Genomic DNA, 11,279 nt, shown 5'->3' with positions numbered 1-11,279 from the left:
CTTCAAAAAATTTTTGTTTGACATGTTTGAGCGATAAAATGAATAGCTTAGCAAGCAAGGGATCAATGTGTAGCATGTAGACAACGAACGAGAAACATATGTAGTGACTCTTTACAAATGTTGATATTTATATTACGTAAAATGTAAATGGCAAACATACATATGTTGGAATGACCAGAAGAGAGTATTTGCACTGAAAACTACAGGTTTCATCATAATAACATGGGTTTGTAATTTACAAAGATGAGACAATTAGTTGTGTGGAAATGTTTGTTTATGTACAAACAGGCGTGGTAGATGAAGCCCTAAGAAAAAGTTCAAAGGCGGCGAACAATAGGTCGTTTTGAAGCAGACAGCGCTTGAATGTCAGTGAGCGCTTCCTTGCATGTAGAGGCATATTGAATTTCCTCTGAATTGATCAGTATTGGTTGCAAGCGTTGAACACCGTTGAAGTAATCTGTTTTAATGGAAAGTGTTAGCTGGAAGCGGTGCCCTGAAATCCAGCCACAAATTTCCTGTAGATCAGTTGGTTCGATAGAAAGTAGGAACAGGTCTTTTGACGTGATGCCCATGAGCTCGTTCCCTGCATCATTGAAAATTGTGACATTCTGTAGATTCCCGGTGTGGTCATGTAGCTCAATTTTAAGTTTGTAACGGTAGTCACATTCAGGGAAGTCACCGTTACATTTTGTACAATGCCAAAGATTGTTAGAATGCTCCACAACCTTCTTCATGCATTGTTTTCCATTGAAATCTAGTGGACATGCTAGAAAGTAGAAGTCATCCATATGAAGAGCAGTAATTGTTGCTCGAACTAAAACCCAGATTGCTTTATCAGAGGGCTGCATGCCAACAATTTCATGAAATGTCTTTCGTGGCAGGGCACGTTTCGAAGCAACACCATAGTTTCTACTCAAAGATGGAGAAGAAGAGCTATAGCCGGTTTCACGGAACCATGCATGTAATTGCTGAGTTTCTTCAACCTGTGGATTTATTGTGAGAGTGCTCGTTGGTATCGTCCCTATTGTGGTGCCATTAAATTCAGACACGCAGCCTCCTTTGATTGCAAGAATTGGTGGGTTGTCGAAAGAGTAGAATTCAGAAAGATGCTGTCCGATATAGTCACAATGGTCTCCCCATAATGTTACATCAATGCTAAAACCCGACCTATCCTTTAGTATGAGTGTTTTCCTTAATGTCTCACTTCCATCTTTTCGTCGAATTGTTGATGCAAGTGACGTGGAAGTAACAACACCAATGACATCCACATTTGTATTTGGAGTTGCATTTTTTACTTCAGCAATATTCTTGAAGTGAAAGCTCTGGTAGGGAAACGTTGGATCATCTGTAGGACATGGATTGATAGTGGAAGCAGCAGACAAGTAAATCTCCCATTTGTTCTTGAGGTGGTTGTAGTTTGGATTTGCTTCTCTCACTGTGCCATTTGATACAATGTATAGTTGCCCAACCTGAATTAGATTGTAAAGAGATTCGGCCAGTTCAGCAAATGCAGAAAGGTGGATCTCTTCCTTATCACGGTTGATAAGGTCAAATCCGAAAACTTTTCCTGAGCCTCGCACATTGTTGTATGCCTTCAATGATGTCTTCGCAGATGCTCTACCTTGGATAGACCAATACTTTCGGTAAGGGTTGAGTGCCGTGAATGGAATTGTTGTAGTTGTTGCCGTAGTTGGTGGAGTAACTACAGAGGGCAAGGTATCTTCAGCTGACGAAGAGCTAAATTGGGCTGAACCCGCCTGTGCATGCTGCAGCGTCGATGTGTCCTTCATCAACGCTGCTGAGCGCTTCACAACTTCAAGCTCAACGACTCGGATGGACCTTATGTAAACAAGTAAGAAATGAATTAATAAAGATTCCGTTTTCCTTCTTTTGATGCAAAAAACGGCTAGGCGGGAAAAAGTAAAAGAGGGTGATTTCAAATGGTGGGCCTTACGAGGAGTTTTGGAGCACTGTGCAAGCTTCTTTTTTGAGCAGAATTATTGAGCCAATTTGGATGTCTCCAGAGACAACTTGTGGGCCATATGCGGATGGTAGCAAAGTCTTATGTTGATGTGCTCCATCAGATAGAGTAATGTGGAAGTGCGAGGATGTTGTTTTCAATGAGGTAACGGAACCTACATCGATTATCTGAAGTAGTGGTTGAATCTCGGTGCAACCATTCAGCAATAGAGGAATGGCATTCGGTGTCAAGGTTGTCTCCATAATAGAACAAGAGGTTTCTTTTTCCCGTGATAGGAGTACCTGCAATTCATCAATTTCACCACAATACAGAATTCTAGTCAAAGAAGATGTGACATGAATGCGGAATCTAATCTAAGAAGGCTAATTGTTGATGGTGAAACAATAATAAGGGCACAACCTACACGGGGAGGAGAATAACCTCTCATATTAACCACCCAAGGTAATCCACGTTAACAAAATGGAGTATGTTTTAACTTTTTCTACAAAGTTAAAAAGAGGGAAATGGAGTATGATGTGAAAGGGGAAAGAATGTGGGCAGTTTCAATATAATTTTAGCCTTACCAACCCATGTAATTGCATGACCTGAAAGGAAGGGCTTTGAATGACAGTTTCTTAGTATGTCAGTTTCTTACGCACCACACATGCAGAATTCAGAGTAGAATGACATATGTTGAAGAGAAATAGGGAGGAGCCTCAGCCCAATAAATAGATAGATCATGAGAACTTGCCCCTACTACAGACTGTGTTCTCCTTGGAAACCAGCAGATGTTCATGTGGGAGACGTGTTCACCACAGAGGAATTTAGGGGTGAGTGCTTAACAATAGGGCTGACACAGCAGGTGTTACAGTCCCTGCCTTCCAAATTTCAGAGGTAAACTCTGTATGTTCACACTTTACCATATTCACTTTAGGGAGGCTGGCATCATATACCTATTTTGAACCCAATCATGAACTCCATGGGTAGCAGTGATACGCCAATGGTGTTGCACATGGCTTACCCAACAAGGGATAATATTGGAATTTGCATGGGATGAGTTGACCTAGTAATAAATATAGGTATAATTCGGTAGCAATGATGAGTTAAACGTTAATTATGTACATGCCAGTAATGCAGTGGAGTTGATCCTAGCTAGGGAACCATCATCATTATACCTGTTCTAGGTGTGTGTATGTATGTATAAAGCTGGTTGGGTGAAGCTACATATTTGTTTCTTCAAAGAAGAGCAGAGTACTTGATGCAAAATTGTCTACTCTATAATTCTCATTAAAAGTGCCATGAAACTAAAAATTAACAAATTAACAACTAATATGCTCATGACAGACCAGCGGAGATATGTGGCAATTTAATTTTTAAGCACCAGAAAGTCCCTTGGCAAATTACATGTGCATAGCTTCCTCCCTATCATGACTTGTGCCTCTTCTAATAAGAATGAATTATAAAAAAATATGATACGAGAAGCGAAACAAGAGATTGGTATAAATTATGGTAAGAAATAACTTCCTTACAATGATAAGAAAGAGTAGGTGAGATATAAGATATACATGAAGCGAAATAGTAAGATATAAATTCGTTATAATGATAAAAAAAAGTGCACATCATTGGAACAATGGAACAACAGAGAGAAGAAAGAGCAGAAGACTGTTCTATGATTTAGCAATGGGCAATGACAATTTTTATCACTTCTAATAAAAAACAATAAACAGACGCGACAAAAATCCCTCACAAGGAGAAGAAAGAGTACATTATGTAATGTGCATAACTTCCTCTGTATCACAACTTGAAAAAACGGACATCCACATACTTCATGAGTCTAAAATGCAGCATATAAGAAATGGAAGGATTCATTCGCCAAAATTGGATGAGATTTAGCTTTTCTAGCAAATAGTTCAAGAGGGTTTTGGAGGGGGATAACAATTTTATGGCGAACCACTAAATACAGGTCAGAAAATGAAGATAGCAAAGGCATTAAATAGCGGCAACTTGGTATCAGTGGCTGAAGAGATACAGGGCAGACTCACAAATCTGTATAACCCTACTAAGCACCAGAAAGTCCCTTGGCAAATTACATGTGCATAGCTTCCTCCCTATCACGACTTGTGCCTCTTCTAATAAGAATGAATTATAACAAAATATGATACAAGAAGCGGAACAAGAGATTGGTATAAATTATGGTAAGAAATAACTTCCTTACAATGATAAGAAAGAGTAGGTGAGATATAAGATATACATGAAGCGAAATAGTAAGATATAAATTCGTTATAATGATAAAAAAAAGTGCACATCATTGGAACAATGGAACAACAGAGACAAGAAAGAGCAGAAGACTGTTGTATGATTTAGCAATGGGCAATGACAATTTTTATCACTACTAATAAAAAACAATAAACAGACGCGACAAAAATACCTCACAAGGAGAAGAAAGAGTACATTATGTAATGTGCATAACTTCCTCTGTATCACAACTTGAAAAAACGGACATCCACATACTTCATGAGTCTAAAATGCAGCATATAAGAAATGGAAGGATTCATTCACCACACATGCAGAATTCAGAGTAGAATGACATATGTTGAAGAGAAATAGGGAGGAGCCTCAGCCCAATAAATAGATAGATCATGAGAACTTGCCCCTACTACGGACTGTGTTCTCCTTGGAAACCAGCAGATGTTCATGTGGGAGACGTGTTCACCACAGAGGAATTTAGGGGTGAGTGCTTAACAATAGGGTTGACACAGCAGGTGTTACAGTCCCTGCCTTCCAAATTTCAGAGGTAAACTCTGTATGTTCACACTTTACCATATTCACTTTAGGGAGGCTAGCATCATATACCTATTTTGAACCCAATCATGAACTCCATGGGTAGCAGTGATACGCCAATGGTGTTGCACATGGCTTATCCAACAAGGGATAATATTGGCATTTGCATGGGATGAGTTGACCTAGTAATAAATTTAGGTATAATTCGGTAGCAATGATGAGCTAAACGTTAATTATGTACATGCCAGTAATGCAGTGGAGTTGATCCTAGCTAGGGAACCATCATCATTATACCTGTTCTAGGTGTGTGTATGTATGTATAAAGCTGGTTGGGTGAAGCTACATATTTGTTTCTTCAAAGAAGAGCAGAGTACTTGATGCAAAATTGTCTACTCTATAATTCTCATTAAAAGTGCCATGAAACTAAACATTAACAAATTAACAGCTAATACGCTCATGACAGACCAGCGGAGATATGTGGCAATTTACTTTTTAAGCACCAGAAAGTCCCTTGGCAAATTACATGTGCATAGCTTCCTCCCTATCACGACTTGTGCCTCTTCTAATAAGAATGAATTATAACAAAATATGATACAAGAAGCGAAACAAGAGATTGGTATAAATTATGGTAAGAAATAACTTCCTTACAATGATAAGAAAGAGTAGGTGAGATATAAGATATACATGAAGCGAAATAGTAAGAACATTCATTCCTTCTTCTGGGGTTCCAGTATCTTGCGCCACATCCAACCATTCAAACCATGGCTTTCTGGAGGTGAAGTTCCGCAATGAAACCCTTGGCAAGGATCCAGGCAGGTTAAGGATATTGGGGTCTATTTTTTGTTTACCACTGGTTATATGCTTTCCTCACCAATGGCGAGGGTCTTATTGTAGTTCAACCAGTATCCTCAGGAGCGTACTTTTCTGCGGGGTCTACTCTATTGCCTATGTCGAGCAATGGTAGTAATTAGCCTTGGCTACTGGTGAGAAGTCCTATAGGTTGACCCAATTAACTTACTGGTTACAAGTTATTATTATTATTTTTCCTCTTGAAGAGATTCTGGCGCTTCCTTCCATAATTTGCCTCACAAAGTTTACAAAAGTTTTTGGCCTTCCTTCGACTATGTCACAGGTAAAATTATTACCTTTTCTTTATTATGCATTACTAAAAATGGATCTTACCCTTTTATCAACTATTCACTAAGCCTATTTCCTCTTCCATTTGCAGCAAACCATTAACTTACTGGTTACAAGTTCTTATTATTTTTTTTCCTCTGGATAATGGTTACAAGTTCTTATTATTTTTTTTCCTCTGGAAGAGATTCTGACGCTTCCTTCCATAATTTGCCTCACAGAGTTTACGAAATTTTTTGGCCTTGCTTCAGCTATTTCATAGGTAAAATTATTACCTTTTCTTTATTATGCATTGCTAAAAATGGATCTTACCCTTTTATCTACTATTGACTAACCCTATTTCCTCTGACATTTGCAAGTTCGCTGCAAATGAATTTTTCAACTCTCTTTTGTGAGTTTTCCAAGTTCTCTTGCTAACCCATCCCCTTTTGTCACAGGTCCTATTGGCCATCAAACCATTAATTGGGGATTTCAACCAATTCAGCCACGTTATACAACACTTTCTTTTGTCTGTAATGGGAGTATGAGGGTTAGAGACTAAACCATTTTGGCTTATTTATTTTTCACGAAATTCCTAATCTCAGAGTTCGGCATTTAAACAGTGACTTCTATATAAGTATCAACATTCTTTGATCACGGCGCTACAAACTTATAGGCAATTTATTTAATATTTTGTCACCCAACCATTAAACAATGAATATAACAGCTGGGGTCAAAACCCTCTTCAACTGAATGGATTTAAAAGTTCTCATTCGGTTCCTGGATTCAAGAATTATATCAATATCGTTTTCATTATTTATTCTGCACTTATATGGTTGGAAATGTACGCAACAACCACCAAGTCATTTACTTTCGGTTCTCTAGAGGGTTTTCACATATTTCTGCATCTGTAAATATTAACACCTGCTTATGCTAGTTTTTTGATTCAGTAGTTTTCTTTGTATAATGCAATTAGTAGACACCGACCATACACATATTTTATTGTCTGATCATTAACATTACAAATAGAAATTTTGTTTTAATGTTGTTACTCTCGTAAAGAACTATCCTGGCTTCCCTTTGATTTATAATTGGAAACCATTCTTAATTAAATTAGTGCAATTTGGTACAGGCTATTAATTCCTGCATACAAATTTCTTCTGTTTCCAGGTATTCTTGTTCTTAGAATAATGGATCTTTCCTTGCCACGTGAACTAATATTCACGTGGAGGTTATGGAATCTTCATTAAGGATAGATATTATTTCTGGTTTCATGATTTGTATTATGCAATTACAGAGTGTTAACACTGTTAATTGATTTAAAATTGGAAAGAATATAGTCCAGAGCCTAACTTCTTTTAATTAAATAATTAAATAAGATAAGGGCTGTCTCAGGCTCGCTGGCTTAAGTCGGCTCCGACCTGGGACTAAATCTCTGATATAGATTCATATGCATACACCAAAGACTGTATACCTCGATTTAATATTGAACTTGCTATAAGGTATTAACATTAATACAAGGATTCCTTCCTAGATCAATCAAACCTCTATAATCAGGCCTCTATCTGACTACTGGAACTAACCTTTCCTTCATTGTCTCAAACACATTCCAGATTACCAGGAAAGATATGAAGAGATACAGGGCAGACTCACAAATCTGTATAACCCTACTAACCTCAGCAAAGACTGCTGAGGCGAATTGATCAACTATGCTTAATACACCCATTATGGCGAATTGAGAACACTCTCATCTGGGTATATTTTATGAATATCATTTACCTTACAGTGTGATAACACGCTTTGTATGAGCTGATGCACGTCTTTTGCTGATGGGGGCAATGCAGCCATAATTTGACTCATCAGCAAAAGAAGTGCATCTTTACTGGGGCCTTTCCAGAGCATCGCGAAACTACAGTCCTACCTTGTAGGCATGCATCAGGACAACAAAGTAATTCCTTCTAACGGCACTGGTTTGGACGTTGGGTAAAACTATATTGTTAACGATGGTGGTTTGTTCAGTGGGTAAAAATAAGTTGCTCATGCAGGGTTGACATAGGTTTAATAGCATACTGGTAAATTCATGGAAGCAGAGCAGTACAGAAAAGCGAAGAGAATTCAACCGAGACAGTGAAATACATATATCCCAATTCTGCTCTATCATCAAAGGGAATTCAGCCTACACATATATCCCAATTCTGCTCTATTAGGGAATTCGGCCTACATAGTAACTGACAGCCGATTAAACTACTGCATTGATGTATATATCCTAATTCTGCTCTACCATTTTCAAATGTTCAACAAATACAAAACATGCAGCACATACCTTAACACAGAGACAGACGAAAGCAAGATCTGCAGTGAAGTTGAAGCTTGCCAACACAATAATCGCACAAGTAGTTCAAATTGAACACTTAACCTCAGCAAAGACTGCTGAGGCGAATTGATCAACTATGCTTAATACACCCATTATGGCGAATTGAGAACACTCTCATCTGGGTATATTTTATGAATATCATTTACCTTACAGTGTGATAACATGCTTTGTATGAGCTGATGCACGTCTTTTGCTGATGGGGGCAATGCAGCCATAATTTGACTCATCAGCAAAAGAAGTGCATCTTTACTGGGGCCTTTACAGAGCATCGCGAAACTACAGTCCTACCTTGTACGCATGCATCAGGACAACAAAGTAATTCCTTGTAATGGCACTGGTTTGGACGTTGGGTAAAACTAAATTGTTAACGATGGTGGTTTGCTCAGTGGGTAAAAATAAGTTGCTAATGCAGGGTTGACATAGGTTTAATAGCATACTGGTAAATTCATGGAAGCAGAGCAGTACAGAAAAGCGAAGAGAATTCAACCGAGACAGTGAAATACATATATCCCATTTCTGCTCTATCATCAAAGGGAATTCAGCCTACACATATATCCCAATTCTGCTCTATTAGGGAATTCGGCCTACATAGTAACTGACAGCCGATTAAACTACTGCATTGATGTATATATCCTAATTCTGCTCTACCATCTTCAAATGTTCAACAAATACAAAACATGCAGCACATACCTTAACACAGAGACAGACGAAAGCAAGATCTGCAGTGAAGTTGAAGCTTGGCGGTGCTGTGCAAATCGTTAGAACCACAATAATTTGTATTTTTATTTCTGAACGCTGCCGGTAGTTTGATGCAAGAAGGAACCGCAGAACAGTTACTACTGGAACTTAAGAGCGCATAAGCTGCGGAAGATAACTGCAGGAAGTTAAGACGACGCCGCCAGTCCCTCGCAGAACATAAATATCCATGAATACACGACGCCACTCCCTCGCAGAACTGTCCCGCTCTATTTTGACGCCACTCCCTCGCAGAACTGTCCCGCTCTATTCTGACGCCACCTGTCAGCACGAGACTGAAAAACTCTCGGTTGTGCCATTCGGAATCCGATGCCACGTGTCTGCATGAGGAACAAAGGGACGACGAAAGTCCCTTTCAAAGGAAAGCCTATCAACCTAATTATTATGATATATACAACACGTCAGCGATGAAGTTTTTCACATATTTGACTGTACAGATTTATGACAACGCTTCTGTTAAGAAATCTGATGGAGGTCAAGCCATCGACCTATCATTTCGATTACAATGAAGAAAACGTATTGTATCTTGCACTTCACAACTATACAAGCCTGCACAGGTATCTTTGTATCCTTTACAAAAATAAAATAAACAAAGCTACTAAACCATGGAAATGGTGGAGTAGCTTCCCACCACCCTCAGAAAACTGACAATCTGGCCGAGCTGATCCAGAGCTATCTGCACGCTGCCTGGATGATCCTCTGCTATGGGACTCTCCAAATCTACGAAGAAAACATACTCAAAATAACAATTGGAACTGTACTCGTTCGACACCATACGCAGGGGGTTCTCGCGGTGAGGGCGGCTTTCGATCTTTGTCACTTTCATGTCTCTCGCAGCGAATATTGACAACGCCCTGAACAGATCCGCCGTTCCTTTTTTCAACGAGAAACCCACCGTTGTCTTCGAACCTAGGTGTACCCAGGAGTTATTGTGTTTCTTGTTGGGCTTCCCCAGAATCAGAAATCTGGTGGTATTTGACGAGTCGTCCTGTATTTCCTTTTCCACCACTTGAAGACGATATTCCCGCCCGGCAATCTCGCTGCCGATGACGGCCGTGTCGTCTATGCGGTTCTCCGCTACTAAACGAGCCGCTCTCGCAGCGTTATCCACTGCCTCCACCTCCACGCCAAGAGCCGCGAGACAGCTCTGGCAATGCGCGAGCGTCTGCGGATGGCTGATCACTCTCTTCAAAGAACACATCTTCCTCGCGCCTCTCACTGCCAGCAGAAAATGATTTATGGGCAACAGTATCTCACCCACCACACGGAGATCGGGATGGCGTAACATCAAATCGCAGTTCCTCTCAATCACTCCGTCTAGCGAGTTCTCCACAGGCACCACTGCCCTATCGGCGGCGTTCGACTCCAGCGCCTCGAAGGCGGATTCCATTCCCTCTTCGAAGGGGAGGGCATCGCACCTCTGGAAGGCTCGAACTGCCGCCTCATGGCAATAAGAACCGTGCACGCCCTGGTACGCCACTCTCACCGGCTTCCCCTCAAATGAAGGTCCCGTCCAGAGGGGCTCCATGGGGAGCAACGCATCGCTATTGCCAGACACCTTCTCCTTGTAAATGCGTTCTAGCCGATCTAACAACGTCGTCTCTATGTGGGCAGGTCGTTGTACCCCAGGAACCTTAAGCGTATCGAATATGGGCCTCGCTTTCCCCGTACCTCGCAACGTATTGGTTACAGTAAATGTCGGGCGTCTGCAGGAACGGGAGCGGGAGGCGGCAAAGGCGTTGTCCCTGACGCCGAAGAGCTGCGCCTCCCAGCTTGTTGGAAGAAACACACATTTCAAAGCCAGAGCCATCTAATTAATCTACTGGTCTCTCAGGGCAATGTGTATTTGTTTATGGGAATAGAGTACAAGTAGCGGGGGAGAGATTAGCAGAGATGTTAGGGAGAGATTCGCAGAGATGTGAGAACCTCTGCCGAGGAATAACGTGAGGGAGGAAAGTATAAATGCAATTCAGTGTGGGGGGAGTAGGTGAGGAGAGTGACATTTTCGACTCGTCTTTGTGGTGTCTGAGGTGTGAATGTGTTCGATGAAACGGTAAACGTATGGAAGCGCAATTAGGTCAAACGGCAACCGAAATTTTCTGAGTCGACTGGCCCCACAGAGTATCAAAATTGTATTCCATGCTCCCCTTATCAAGTTGTTAGTTAGGTAAAGTATATGCCTCCAACACGAATGCTGTAATCGCTCACACCTATGTTTTTACTTACTTTTGAAGTAAGGCTGCATTGGTGTGAGATGATCATTCGATTCAATGTCTATTAGTTTAGTGTCATACC

General features: G+C 40.5%; 2 protein-coding genes across 2 annotated transcripts; both read right to left on the bottom strand.

Annotated features, from left to right (window-relative positions):
• Window positions 1–317: 317 nt before the first annotated feature.
• LOC149248206 (replication protein A 70 kDa DNA-binding subunit A-like) lies at window positions 318–1,790 on the bottom strand. The gene is made up of 3 exons (XM_089448210.1): window positions 1,442–1,790; window positions 822–1,345; window positions 318–608 (listed from the first exon to the last, which is right to left on the bottom strand). The coding sequence occupies exons 1-3, from the start codon at window positions 1,788–1,790 to the stop codon at window positions 318–320; spliced, it is 1,164 nt and encodes a 387-aa protein (XP_089304336.1).
• A 7,703-nt stretch (window positions 1,791–9,493) lies between these two features.
• On the bottom strand, window positions 9,494–10,901 carry LOC149248205 (arogenate dehydratase/prephenate dehydratase 2, chloroplastic-like). Its single transcript, XM_089456018.1, has one exon. It carries the CDS (start codon window positions 10,792–10,794, stop codon window positions 9,583–9,585), a length of 1,212 nt encoding a protein of 403 aa, XP_089312144.1. The 5' UTR covers window positions 10,795–10,901; the 3' UTR covers window positions 9,494–9,582.
• Window positions 10,902–11,279: the final 378 nt, after the last annotated feature.

Source organism: Pinus tabuliformis, chromosome 7, assembly GCF_031772625.1.
Source record: "Pinus tabuliformis cultivar Carrire ecotype Pingquan chromosome 7, CPIR1, whole genome shotgun sequence".
NCBI lineage: Eukaryota > Viridiplantae > Streptophyta > Pinopsida > Pinales > Pinaceae > Pinus > Pinus tabuliformis.
Note: the sequence above shows the minus strand (reverse complement) of the source record. Positions and strands in the feature narration are given on the sequence as shown.